General features: G+C 32.8%; 1 protein-coding gene across 2 annotated transcripts in view; it reads right to left on the reverse strand.

Moving 5' to 3' along the window:
- LOC144438527 (exocyst complex component 1-like) overlaps positions 1-16,260 on the reverse strand; it is a 67,459-nt gene that overhangs the window by 32,604 nt on the left and 18,595 nt on the right. For both annotated transcript variants that reach the window (XM_078127593.1, XM_078127592.1), the window contains one exon: positions 13,178-13,327. In XM_078127593.1, the coding sequence (XP_077983719.1) occupies positions 13,178-13,327 (150 nt within the window). The remainder of the gene's footprint in view (positions 1-13,177; positions 13,328-16,260) is intronic.

Below are 16,260 nucleotides of genomic sequence, written 5' to 3' on the forward strand. Positions count from 1 at the left end.
TAGTTGCCTACTTCAGATTTATACAACTGGTTGTAAATAGTTGCCTACTTCAGATTTATCCAACTGGTTGTAAATAGTTGCCTACTTCAGATTTATACAAATGGTTGTAAATAGTTGCCTACTTCAGATTTATCCAACTGGTTGTAAATAGTTGCCTTACTTCAGATTTATACAACTGGTTGTAAATAGTTGCCTACTTCAGATTTATCCAACTGGTTGTAAATAGTTGCCTACTTCAGATTTATCCAACTGGTTGTAATTAGTTGCCTACTTCTGATTTATCCAACTGGTTGTAATTAGTTGCCTTACTTCAGATTTATCCAACTGGTTGTAAATAGTTGCCTACTTCAGATTTATACAAATGGTTGTAAATAGTTGCCTACTTCAGATTTATACAAATGGTTGTAAATAGTTGCCTACTTCAGATTTATCCAACTGGTTGTAAATAGTTGCCTACTTCAGATTTATCCAACTGGTTGTAAATAGTTGCCTACTTCAGATTTATCCAACTGGTTGTAAATAGTTGCCTACTTCAGATTTATACAAATGGTTGTAAATAGTTGCCTACTTCAGATTTATACAAATGGTTGTAAATAGTTGCCTACTTCAGATTTATCCAACTGGTTGTAAATAGTTGCCTACTTCAGATTTATACAAATGGTTGTAAATAGTTGTCTACTTCAGATTTATACAACTGGTTGTAAATAGTTGCCTACTTCAGATTTATACAACTGGTTGTAAATAGTTGCCTACTTCAGATTTATCCAACTGGTTGTAAATAGTTGCCTACTTCAGATGTATACAAATGGTTGTAAATAGTTGCCTTACTTCAGATTTATCCAACTGGTTGTAAATAGTTGCCTTACTTCAGATTTATCCAACTGGTTGTAATTAGTTGTCTACTTCAGATTTATACAAATGGTTGTAAATAGTTGCCTACTTCAGATTTATACAACTGGTTGTAATTAGTTGCCTACTTCAGATTTATCCAACTGGTGTTAATAGTTGTCTACTTCAGATTTATACAACTGGTGTTAATAGTTGTCTACTTCAGATTTATACAAATGGTTGTAATTAGTTGCCTTACTTCAGATTTATCCAACTGGTGTTAATAGTTGTCTACTTCAGATTTATACAACTGGTTGTAATTAGTTGCCTTACTTCAGATTTATCCAACTGGTGTTAATAGTTGTCTACTTCAGATTTATACAACTGGTTGTAAATAGTTGTCTACTTCAGATTTATACAACTGGTTGTAAATAGTTGCCTACTTCAGATTTATACAACTGGTTGTAATTAGTTGTCTACTTCAGATTTATCCAACTGGTTGTAATTAGTTGCCTTACTTCAGATTTATCCAACTGGTTGTAAATAGTTGCCTACTTCAGATTTATACAAATGGTTGTAAATAGTTGCCTTACTTCAGATTTATCCAACTAATAGTTGCCTACTTCAGATTTATCCAACTGGTTGTAAATAGTTGTCTACTTCAGATTTATACAACTGGTTGTAAATAGTTGCCTTACTTCAGATTTATACAACTGGTTGTAAATAGTTGCCTACTTCAGATTTATACAAATGGTTGTAAATAGTTGCCTTACTTCAGATTTATCCAACTAATAGTTGCCTACTTCAGATTTATCCAACTGGTTGTAAATAGTTGCCTACTTCAGATTTATACAAATGGTTGTAAATAGTTGCCTTACTTCAGATTTATCCAACTAATAGTTGCCTACTTCAGATTTATACAAATGGTTGTAAATAGTTGCCTACTTCTGATTTATCCAACTGGTTGTAAATAGTTGCCTTACTTCAGATTTATACAACTGGTTGTAAATAGTTGCCTTACTTCAGATTTATCCAACTGGTTGTAAATAGTTGCCTACTTCAGATTTATACAAATGGTTGTAAATAGTTGCCTTACTTCAGATTTATCCAACTAATAGTTGCCTACTTCAGATTTATACAACTGGTTGTAAATAGTTGCCTACTTCAGATTTATACAACTGGTTGTAAATAGTTGCCTACTTCAGATTTATACAACTGGTTGTTAATAGTTGCCTTACTTCAGATTTATACAACTGGTTGTTAATAGTTGCCTACTTCAGATTTATACAACTGGTTGTAAATAGTTGCCTACTTCAGATTTATCCAACTGGTTGTAAATAGTTGCCTACTTCAGATTTATCCAACTAATAGTTGCCTACTTCAGATTTATACAACTGGTTGTAAATAGTTGCCTACTTCAGATTTATACAACTGGTTGTAAATAGTTGCCTACTTCAGATTTATACAACTGGTTGTTAATAGTTGCCTTACTTCAGATTTATCCAACTGGTTGTTAATAGTTGCCTACTTCAGATTTATACAACTGGTTGTAAATAGTTGCCTACTTCAGATTTATACAACTGGTTGTTAATAGTTGCCTTACTTCAGATTTATCCAACTGGTTGTTAATAGTTGCCTACTTCAGATTTATCCAACTGGTTGTAAATAGTTGCCTACTTCAGATTTATCCAACTGGTTGTAAATAGTTGTCTACTTCAGATTTATACAACTGGTTGTAAATAGTTGCCTACTTCAGATTTATCCAACTGGTTGTAAATAGTTACCTACTTCAGATTTATACAACTGGTTGTAAATAGTTGCCTACTTCAGATTTATACAACTGGTTGTAAATTGTTGCCTTACTTCAGATTTATCCAACTGGTTGTAAATAGTTGCCTTACTTCAGATTTATCCAACTGGTTGTAAATAGTTGCCTACTTCAGATTTATACAACTGGTTGTAAATAGTTGCCTACTTCAGATTTATACAAATGGTTGTAAATAGTTGCCTTACTTCAGATTTATCCAACTAATAGTTGCCTACTTCAGATTTATCCAACTGGTTGTAAATAGTTGCCTACTTCAGATTTATCCAACTGGTTGTAAATAATTGCCTACTTCAGATTTATACAACTGGTGTTAATAGTTGCCTACTTCAGATTTATACAACTGGTTGTAAATAGTTGCCTACTTAGATTTATACAACTGGTTGTAAATAGTTGCCTTACTTCAGATTTATCCAACTGGTTGTAATTAGTTGCCTACTTCAGATTTATCCAACTGGTTGTAATTAGTTGCCTACTTCAGATTTATCCAACTGGTTGTAATTAGTTGCCTACTTCAGATTTATCCAACTGGTTGTAAATAGTTGCCTACTTCAGATTTATCCAACTAATAGTTGCCTACTTCAGATTTATCCAACTGGTTGTAAATAGTTGCCTTACTTCAGATTTATCCAACTGGTTGTAATTAGTTGCCTACTTCAGATTTATACAACTGGTTGTAATTAGTTGTCTACTTCAGATTTATCCAAATGGTTGTAATTAGTTGCCTTACTTCAGATTTATCCAACTAATAGTTGCCTACTTCAGATTTATACAACTGGTTGTTAATAGTTGCCTTACTTCAGATTTATCCAACTGGTTGTAATTAGTTGCCTACTTCAGATTTATACAACTGGTTGTAAATAGTTGCCTACTTCAGATTTATACAATTGGTTGTAAATAGTTGCCTACTTCAGATTTATACAACTGGTTGTAAATAGTTGCCTACTTCAGATTTATACAAATGGTTGTAAATAGTTGCCTACTTCAGATTTATCCAACTGGTTGTAAATAGTTGCCTACTTCAGATTTATACAACTGGTTGTAAATAGTTGCCTACTTCAGATTTATACAACTGGTTGTAAATAGTTGCCTACTTCAGATTTATACAACTGGTTGTTAATAGTTGCCTACTTCAGATTTATACAAATGGTTGTAATTAGTTGCCTACTTCAGATTTATCCAACTGGTTGTAAATAGTTGCCTACTTCAGATTTATACAACTGGTTGTAAATAGTTGCCTTACTTCAGATTTATCCAACTGGTTGTAAATAGTTGCCTACTTCAGATTTATACAAATGGTTGTAAATAGTTGCCTACTTCAGATTTATACAACTGGTTGTAATTAGTTGCCTTACTTCAGATTTATCCAACTGGTTGTAAATAGTTGCCTACTTCAGATTTATACAAATGGTTGTAAATAGTTGCCTACTTCTGATTTACACAACTGGTGTTAATACTAGGATATAACAACATGGAACTCTTTCAAATTAAAACAGTGTTTGAAATCTTGACAAGTTTAGATTTCTTAAATTGAAACCTGAACATTTCTAAATACTTTGAAATATTTATTTTCATTTAGATATTGTGGTTTACTGACGACAGCTTTCAGGGTTTTTATAACTCCATATAATATATATATATAAAGACTTTGAAAATATTATAATTTCACTGGATTTTATTTTATCAGAGACTAGCAACTAGAAATATAAAGTTTACCTCAACTGACAAATATAACCTGCAACAAACCTAAAATATATCTGATGAAAAAACATTAAAACCTTGGGAGTTGGTCTTTAATGTATTTGGACATTGACAGAAATATGTGTGCAAAAACATGAACTGGACTGTCTCAAGAAAACCCATCAGTACAAAGTTTCCTACACACTGCATGACTCTAGGTAGTTGTAAAGAACCATTTGATTGGCTGAATGTAAGACCAGTCGTTACTGAACACAGCTAGGTGGTAGTGTTGGTTAGTCTAGTGTTATCATTCATGTTGGTATCCAGACTAGGTGGTAATAATACAGTTATAACACATTCATTCATTAAGTTATAGACTGCCTTATAACTGTTGATATGCTGACACTATCAATGTTCTCAGTTACTCAACTCTACCTAGCAACAACAAAATCAATATTGTCCCCTTAAACAAACACTGACACTTCAGTGCAAACCTCCTTAATTAGTCAGTATTGCCACATACACACACACACACACACACTAGGTGATACCAAAATATACCTGGTCAAGCCCACAGTACTTTTTCTGACAAATGAGTCCCTGCTGAGACATTATTGATTCTTAGCACATTTTAAGTAGCGTCCACATTATATTGTTTTGTATCAATCAGCCCACAGGCTATATAGCTTAGACCATTACTTGTCTACAAAATAAGACTTACTCAATTATGTAAAGCAGTGCTTCTGTTTCCTTGTTATCTATTGTTTGATATTTAAAAGCTCTTTAGATAAGCTGACATCATTGATTTAAGTGAACTGGTCACTTGTTGCTGTTATCAGGTGAGTTGACAACCAGTGTTACTTCAATGTTTTAATAGTTATAAAATTGTGTTGTTTATAAAAGCACAAACATGACAATGATTGAAAAGTAAGTATATCTGGATATAACTCAGTTTAATGCATGGAATGACCTCAGTAAATAATTGGTCATCAAAGTTAACATTGTCTGGTTGCTATCAATGATAGTGTTCAAATGACTTGCAATCTCATATGTTGAATACAGGGTTATATTTGAGAGATAACACCACTATAGAAGACACTGTCTACAAAACTACTTATTTCATGAATTTCAGAAAGTCTAGCATCTGCTTTTTGTCTAAACATTATGAACACATCTGCTGCTGTTGGGATAATCTGGCATCTGTATGGACTGTAACAAATCACTGTGTAACAGTTAGTACTATAGTAGTTTGTAGCTTGGAATCTAATCATCTTAGGACAGCTCTCTACCACCACTAACTAGGGAGATAGGAAAGAAGGTGCTTTAGATACCCATGGTTCACAATATCTCTTGATAAAGTTAGCGCCAGAAAAAATACAGGATTTTGAATTTGTAGCTTTCCATGGGACTACATTTATAAAAGTGTCAACATTTTTGATAACATTTGCAATGATTAGCATGATTACAGTTATGGTTTATATTGGTGATTAGATTCTAGACAGATTTCAAGAAACTCTTTATTTGACATTCCAGGATTTCATACTTGACAATCCTTGAACAATTCATAAAAAAACATGGATTTCTTTTCATCTTCAACTTTACACTGTGTGTTAAACATAATATTCATTTTGGTTTTTTGTTAATACTTGTTGACATGTTATCTGAACATGTTCACTACATGTTCTGTTATTGTAATACATGTTTACATGCATGTTTTGGGGGCAAGTCCCACCAACGCCAAGGACACACACACAAACCAGGTCTATTGATGGTACGGTCTCTGGGGACTAGTAAATTAACACCAGGTCATTGTAATCACATTTATATCACCACTTTGATGGCATTTCACTTGGTATATTAAATGATAACAATTGACTAGTACTCCCTAAAGGACTGAGTTATATCACATAGTATGACAGGACTACAAAACGTTCCAAGAGTAAATGAATACAAAAAACATTTTGAGTCATTGAAAGTGGATGAGAAACTGTCTGATACTTCAATCTTTGATTAGTTTGGCACCTAAACAGGCTTTTCAAAGAAGTTTGATTTTATAAGTTGCAACTAGAATACAAATTAGAATTTCATGTAACTGTTAACATCGTACAGAAATAACTGACATTTTTTAATTGCTGGTAGCTACATCCTTGGTTATTATTGACAAAATTGTTCTTGTCAGAAATTGAGATCCACTGTAACTTTAAGAACTGTTTTACAAGTTTCTTATTTCATTACTTTCTCTAAGTCATCATTTTTACAGTCTGTCAGAAATTCTGACAGAATTATTGTGACTTGACCTGTACTGATGAAAGCAAGGTCAACTGTAGTTTAGTATGACTACCACCATTATAAGTGTGCATTGTGTGTAATGCCAATTAAAAAACAGAACACGAGAAAAAAGACAATGTTGACTGGTTAATACAAAGACAGTTAAGGTATTAAAAGAGAAAACACCATTGATGACACAAATCAACAGTCCTAGCTGACATGACAATGCTTACAATTTGACTAATACACAATAATCTGTTATCAATGCAAGGAATACAGTAAGGCAATTTGTTACATGCTACCAAACTGAATGTCAAAGAAACATTTCTCACTCAAATAGTATAAGCTGACAGGTAATCTGTGTCTTACATGTTTTGACATTGAGAAGGGATCTATAAATATAATCCTTTGGTATAGGCATAGTTTATCTGATAGTGAGACTGTTGAATCCTTTGGTAAAGGCATAGTTTATCTGATAGTGAGACAGTTGAATCCTTTGGTATAGGCATAGTTTATCTGATAGTGAGACAGTTGAATCCTTTGGTATAGGCATAGTTTATCTGATAGTGAGATGGTTGAATCCTTTGGTATAGGCATAGTTTATCTGATAGTGAGACAGTTGAATCCTTTGGTATAGGCATAGTTTATCTGATAGTGAGATGGTTGAATCCTTTGGTAAAGGCATAGTTTATCTGATAGTGAGACAGTTGAATCCTTTGGTATAGGCATAGTTTATCTGATAGTGAGACAGTTGAATCCTTTGGTATAGGCATAGTTTATCTGATAGTGAGATGGTTGAATCCTTTGGTATAGGCATAGTTTATCTGATAGTGAGACAGTTGAATCCTTTGGTATAGGCATAGTTTATCTGACAGTGAGACAGTAGTGCAGGATTCATCACAAGGTGTTCAATTTTAAGTATGAGAAAATTTTGTATCTTCATATACATTCTTTTGTTTTGTTTTGTTTTGTATTGTATTGTATTGTATTGTATTGTATTGTATTGTATTGTATTGTATTGTATTGTATTGTTACTGATTGATTGACACTATAAGACAACCTTTAGTTAAAGCAAAGACCCTACAGTCTTATGGTCAAAATAAGAGTGACTCTATAATATTATATTAGTGAAAAGTGGTTGAAGATAATCATACTAGTACTTACATTCTAACAGACATAGCAAGGTGAATAAATAGCATGAATCCCTCCATTCAGAGTTTTGTATCATTTATACATCATAAAACTGGAATAGTATTTTTGTAGCTTGTAAGATGTAACTGACTGATTGACTGATTGACACTGACTATGAGTAATGCTCTGCCCTCAGACTCTGATTTCTATTGCATTACTCTATATTAACTGTATACTGAATGAACAGGTAATGAAAGAATAATACCCAAGTCACAATAGGATAAAACTTTGGGTGAAATCCCAACCATGAAATTCTGCAAATCCAAAGACTGTACCTAGTTTTACAAATTCATACAATGTAGATAACATTAATCTTTCATATCTGTGTCAGCTCTGAAATATTGCATTCATTATATGTCTAGGATTAATCAATGTATCACACACTATACTGACTTGTGGACTGCACTATGCATCTTAGGTGGGCATGTATGTTTGTTTTTTACCACTAACCTGAGGGGATACACAGTCTGGTTTATTTTGTGGTACATATGCAAGCAACTCTGAATACTGTCTGGAAAAATAACTCTACGATATGAGTAAGTGTTGATAATTTATTTGATCTGTGTTCATTTCATAACTCTCAATATACATTCCAATAATATCCACATGGGACCAAAGCGAGACTTTGTCAACAGTTCTTTTGTAATTTTTTTATTTGTTCACACTGCACAATTTTCTTTGAACAATAAGACCATAACTGATATCCTTCTAGCAATCTCCTTCACTTTCATAACTATACACTATTGATGAGTACCCTTAAGACAGTCATTATTAATACCTAAAACAAAAGAATTCTGTACATTATAAATAGTTGGTGCATGGTATGGTAGTTGGCAATATGTACCGTTTGATACACAATGTAACATTTTAGTTTGGTACAATTATCTACTATCATTATTTATTATTTGAATCAGATTCAAGACCCAATGTGTATATCTGAATACTTCAAATGTCAGAATACATTTTGGTGTAATTGGTATCCAAACAAATACTGTTAAAAATATACAATTTCTCAATATCTGTAAAAATAATAATGATAAAAAATAAAACTAATCATAGGCTTTGTGTTGTGAACTACTTCCATATCTGTCCTGCCCTTTATGAAATCTATCTATTAAAAAACATAATACACTGGTTGTAATATTGCTATCACCTTCTAGATTTTTAGATACAAAATATGTGATGTAAGGTTGACATCCTAATCACAACATGACATGACATCATTTCGGTATTAAAAAAAACTATGGCAGGCTGCCAATGTTGGCTTAGGATTAACATTACAATGTGAAACATAGTTACCTAGCAGAGTTACTTAGAAACAAGTTAGTCAATAAGTCCTTAACAAAAAAATGATCCTATTTAATCCTTATGGCTCAACTAATAAGAGAGATGTAATCCAGGACTATGGGAATTGAACATTGGGGTTTAACTCATACATGTAGGTAGCACAGATATTGACAGGACTGTTAACTCATACAGGTAGGTAGTAGAGATATTGACAGGACTGTTAACTCATACATGTAGGTAGCACAGATATTGACAAGACTGTTAATTCATACATGTAGGTAGTAGAGATATTGACAGGACTGTTAACTCATATATGTAGGTAGCACAGATATTGACAAGACTGTTAATTCATACATGTAGGTAGCACAGATACTGACAAGACTGTTAATTCATACATGTAGGTAGTAGAGATATTGACAAGACTGTTAACTCATACATGTAGGTAGCACAGATATTGACAAGACTGTTAATTCATACATGTAGGTAGCACAGATATTGACAAGACTGTTAATTCATACATGTAGGTAGCACAGATATTGACAAGACTGTTAATTCATACAGGTAGGTAGCACAGATACTGACAAGACTGTTAATTCATACATGTAGGTAGCACAGATATTGACAAGACTGTTAATTCATACATGTAGGTAGTAGAGATATTGACAGGACTGTTAACTCATACATGTAGGTAGCACAGATATTGACAACTGTTAACTCATATATGTAGGTAGCACAGATATTGACAAGACTGTTAACTCATACAGGTAGCACAGATATTGACAACAATTACAATGGAAAATGTCCACTCACTTAATTTTGAAGTGCATGTTATCAGAACAATGTCCATTCTATTTCTAATTCATAATAATGATACTTTATTGCTGCATATAAACGCAAAAGCTTACAATGGAAATTGGTGTAGTTTCGCAGATAAAAGACAAGTTAAAAGAAAAACCACATAAAACTTGTAAGAATATAAACTAAGATAAAAGACAACGGTATGATCTAGTATAAAATTATCTCAAATAAATATATGGTAAAATAAAGAATTAAAACATTATTTATCTTACCCACATCTTACCTACATAATTTGACAGTAGTATGAGGACTTAGACTCTAAATGAAGAGTTAATCATGAAATGTCAGCTTTTTATCATAAACCTGACAACTACTCAAGTAGATGAATTGAAATATAAAGAGTTGAGTGCTAAAATATTATCACAGTTAGCTTTGAATTGTTTAGTTTGTATGCTAGTAACCAAGCAATGAATCAGCTATCAATTGCTTGTACAGCTAGACTAGTATATGTGTATGTATATGGCACACTTAGATTGACAAGCTACATGATAGATACAAACTACAGGTGCAGCAAAAAGACCAGATTTGTGGTTTTCATTAATTGTATGTTGTTCCACACCGAAAATGATGTTTTAATAGAATCATCCCCTCAAAAAATGTGTGGGGACTGGAGGGTATTAAGCTGTTCTTATGGGCCCACCCACTGGTGTTGTATGATAGACATATGCCCTCCCTCCTTCTCACTGGGTTTCATCTTGCCTGCCAGCCTACTACCCACCCAATATTGTGAATGAATTACAACACCCCACCGGGAAAACTGCTTTCATAGACTGGTACATTCTACTGTGAGAGTCATTGTATCCTGTATAGGCCTTCCAACACTTTCTTAGACTGATACATTCTACTGTGAGAGTCATTGTATCCTGTATAGGCCTTCCAACACTTTCTTAGACTGGTACATTCTACTGTGAGAGTCATTGTATCCTGTATAGGCCTTCCAATGCTTTCATAGACTGATACATTCTACTGTGAGAGTCATTGTATCCTGTATAGGCCTTCCAATGCTTTCATAGACTGATACATTCTACTGTGAGAGTCATTGTATCCTGTATAGGCCTTCCAATGCTTTCATAGACTGATACATTCTACTGTGAGAGTCATTGTAGCCATATATCTTCTGATAAAAAAACCCACAAATATAAGTCTTTTCTATGAAAATTATGGCCCATCAAAATATTATGAAACTCTGTACCCATGGAAACAGTACTTAAAAGAATTAATATCATCTAGTTTGCTAAAATAACATTTTTGAAAAGTAACTTAGTTTGTGTCAGAGAATCACTACACAAATCCTGAAAAGAAAATTCAGAATAACTTCCAAGTTATTTTAATTTGTTAACTTTCCAAAACACAGATACAGACATAGTATTAACATTCCATCATAGTTTATGTTGTATGGGTCACTGCACATACAAACACCTTTAAACCATTGTTGAACATATCAAATGAATTATATAAACTTTCAGAATAAAACCTTTTTAATATGCTTTCTTTTATCAGACTCTAGGCAATAATTCATTGAGTGAAATGTGTTGACAATGTATTACTATGAATGACTGACACACACCAGGCATGTGTATAGTGGGACTGACCTAAAGGTCAAATAACTGTTACAGCAATTACTAACAACTTTCACTACTCACTGCCTTAATTGAATACAAGAACCAATTTGTTACCATCTAAAGAAATTATGTAGAGTTCATTTCATTCCCCTTGTTGCTATGGTAATGAACACTATGTGGATTGTTATGGTTGGCTTACAAACTGAATAAAAAACCCATACTGTTCTAATTCTACCTCAGTACACTAATGTTGTTATTTTTTTTGATGTCTTATCCCTGCATCTGAACTAAACTGGACACACATATTTCATTACCTGGCAACTGAACTGGAACTGTAGTGAATGTAGTGAATGTCTTTACAAACCTTGATGCAACAAATACAGTAATACAATTATTATATATTTAGTATTTAAATGCCCCTGTACTATGATGTAAATGTGGAGTCATGATAGGTGAATGGTCAGAGTGGCCGGCTTGGAATCCGCAGGTTGCAAAAGGTTCAAAACCCGTCGCTGCCATTTGTTTCTGAATGGCTAAAGTCCTTTGGTACGATTTGAACCATGATTGTGCATCAGTCAACCAAGCTGTATAATTGGGGACCTGGTAGGATAGATGTTGCAATGTGAATGTTTTAATCCTATGCGCTTATAAAGGCTGCAATGGATTGTATGCTCCCCAGTGAGTTGAGGAAGTATCGGTATAAAGGGCCATCGTGCTGTCATTGATCTATGCTAGGGGTAATAATTGTGCGTGCCTTGAGCTCTCAGAAGGAAAGGTGCATTATAAATTTGCATTATTACTATTATTAGATAACTGGAACAATACAGTTACTTTATGTTACACTCACTGGAGCATGTACAATTGCCTAGCGCCTGTTGTGTAACAGGATCTACAACTGTTTACACATGGACATCAAGCCAGTATACATAGTACCATACAGTGAGTAAAGCATAATTAAACTAATCATAAGAATTGAACTGTTGGGTAAAGGTTTGGTAGATTTTCCAACAGGTATAAAGAGAGAGAGAGATTAATTACAGCTACCATTCTCCATTCAGTCTATTTCAATGTAGTTTCCAACTACACCTTCTATTGTCATGAGTCTTACTACTGTGGATAAAACTTGTGGCTAGCATCACATTTTCAAAATCGCACACCAATCATGTTCTGCATAATTTTCTAAATAAACACCCTAAGTATTAACATTCCCAACAAATACCTATAAATAGCCTGTCAGTTTTCATCTTGAAGTAGATCAGACAGACAGGAGCATTGGTGTACACACACACACACACACACACACACACACACACACACACACACACACACACACACACACACACACACACACACACACACACACAGGGTTGCATGTATGTACATTATATACACACATGTGCAAACACACAGATACATACACATGCATAGATATGTGCCTGCACACACTCATAAATTATACATTTGGACAATACATACACACAAACTTCACAAGGAAAGGTATTAAAGCAGCTGTTATCATTAATCTACTGTAACTGTATTGGGTTTAAATTTTGATATAATATGAATTTTTGAACAGGATAATGTTATAAAGAAGATATTTTGTATTACATCGGTAATATCTTTACTCATTATCATGCTCGTCATCTCCTACATTTTAACCAGAAAACAAAGGACTTACTTTAAACAGCTGAGTGAAACTTGAATGACTGGCTCTCTTCAACCACAACATTAGGTCTGTGTAGGGTAGTAGGTCTCGGTGACTGGAATAGTGTTTGGGTAGGGTCAACTCTGTTGAATGTCTACTCAATGTCTCACCAAGTTCATTACCCTAGAATATAAACCATGACATTAAATAGTGAGTCGGTGACTGGAATAGTGTTTGGATTGGGTCAGCTCTGTTGAATACTTCTCTGTATTTCACCATGTTCATTACCCCTAGATACATATTTGATTTCAATATGTACAATGTAGTTTGTTGTTGTGAGAATGATCAGTTTGTGTTTCACTTGAGATTTTGCTAGCATGTCTACATCACTTGAGCTACTTTAAAATTCACTGGCTTACACTTGTGTAATTATCTGCATGTCAATTTTAAGTGCCAATACTAGTATGTTGGCTATGAATTGTTTATAGACTTTGGTATCAATAAGGATTTGGTATTCACCACTGCTTTACACATGTACAATGATTATGAACTTGATGGAAAATAACTGAGGCTGGTGACCTTTCTATCTGACTAAGTCATTTGTAACGTTACTTGCAAACAGCAGTCAAGCATGATAGATAAACTGGGGTAGTAATTAATGCTATAATATAAATACTAACTATTTGCACCTTGTGAAATAACAAAAGTGTTATTGGTTGCTTGTAGCAATTAGCAATGGGAAATGAGTTGATGTAAAAACATTACAATGTAATTAGTGTTGGTAACTAGTCAAAGTATAAACACCACAAGATCTAAGATCCAATAAAACAAAGAAACTAAGCTGTGCAGGAACAATAGACAGAATGGATGTAATTGCTGCTTGTGTCTGTTGCAGAGGGTGATTTATATACATTGTAATATTATAGTTGCTTGTGTCTGTTGCAGAGGGTGATTTATATACATTGTAATATTATTGTTGCTTGTGTCTGTTGCAGAGGGTGATTTATATACATTGTAATATTATTGTTGCTTGTGTCTATTACAGAGGGTGATTTATATACATTGTAATATTACTGTTACAGAGGGTGATTTATATACATTGTAATATTACTGTTGCAGAGGGTGATTTATATACATTGTAATATTACTGTTGCAGAGGGTGATTTATATACATTGTAATATTACTGGTACAGAGGGTGATTTATATACATTGTAATATTACTGTTACAGAGGGTGATTTATATACATTGTAATATTACTGTTACAGAGGGTGATTTATATACATTGTAATATTACTGTTACAGAGGGTGATTTATATACATTGTAATATTACTGTTGCAGAGGGTGATTTATATACATTGTAATATTACTGTTGCAGAGGGTGATTTATATACATTATAATATTACTGTTGCAGAGGGTGATTTATATACATTGTAATATTACTGTTGCAGAGGGTGATTTATATACATTGTAATATTACTGTTACAGAGGGTGATTTATATACATTGTAATATTACTGTTACAGAGGGTGATTTATATACATTGTAATATTACTGTTGCAGAGGGTGATTTATATACATTGTAATATTACTGTTACAGAGGGTGATTTATATACATTGTAATATTACTGTTACAGAGGGTGATTTATATACATTGTAATATTACTGTTGCAGAGGGTGATTTATATACATTGTAATATTACTGTTGCAGAGGGTGATTTATATACATTGTAATATTACTGTTACAGAGGGTGATTTATATACATTGTAATATTACTGTTACAGAGGGTGATTTATATACATTGTAATATTACTGTTACAGAGGGTGATTTATATACATTGTAATATTACTGTTACAGAGGGTGATTTGTATACATTGTAATATTACTGTTGCAGAGGGTGATTTATATACATTGTAATATTACTGTTACAGAGGGTGATTTATATACATTGTAATATTACTGTTACAGAGGGTGATTTATATACATTGTAATATTACTGTTGCAGAGGGTGATTTATATACATTGTAATATTACTGTTACAGAGGGTGATTTATATACATTGTAATATTACTGTTACAGAGGGTGATTTATATACATTGTAATATTACTGTTGCAGAGGGTGATTTATATACATTGTAATATTACTGTTGCAGAGGGTGATTTATATACATTGTAATATTACTGTTACAGAGGGTGATTTATATACATTGTAATATTACTGTTACAGAGGGTGATTTATATACATTGTAATATTACTGTTACAGAGGGTGATTTATATACATTGTAATATTACTGTTACAGAGGGTGATTTGTATACATTGTAATATTACTGTTGCAGAGGGTGATTTATATACATTGTAATATTACTGTTACAGAGGGTGATTTATATACATTGTAATATTACTGTTACAGAGGGTGATTTATATACATTGTAATATTACTGTTGCAGAGGGTGATTTATATACATTGTAATATTACTGTTACAGAGGGTGATTTATATACATTGTAATATTACTGTTACAGAGGGTGATTTATATACATTGTAATATTACTGTTACAGAGGGTGATTTATATACATTGTAATATTACTGTTACAGAGGGTGATTTATATACATTGTAATATTACTGTTACAGAGGGTGATTTATATACATTGTAATATTACTGTTACAGAGGGTGATTTATATACATTGTAATATTACTGTTACAGAGGGTGATTTATATACATTGTAATATTACTGTTACAGAGGGTGATTTATATACATTGTAATATTACTGTTACAGAGGGTGATTTATATACATTGTAATATTACTGTTACAGAGGGTGATTTATATACATTGTAATATTACTGTTACAGAGGGTGATTTATATACATTGTAATATTACTGGTACAGAGGGTGATTTATATACATTGTAATATTACTGTTACAGAGGGTGATTTATATACATTGTAATATTACTGTTGCAGAGGGTGATTTATATACATTGTAATATTACTGTTACAGAGGGTGATTTATATACATTGTAATATTACTGTTACAGAGGGTGATTTATATACATTGTAATATTACTGTTACAGAGGGTGATTTATATACATTGTAATATTACTGTTACA

This window comes from Glandiceps talaboti, chromosome 8, assembly GCF_964340395.1.
Source record: "Glandiceps talaboti chromosome 8, keGlaTala1.1, whole genome shotgun sequence".
Lineage (NCBI taxonomy): Eukaryota > Metazoa > Hemichordata > Enteropneusta > Spengelidae > Glandiceps > Glandiceps talaboti.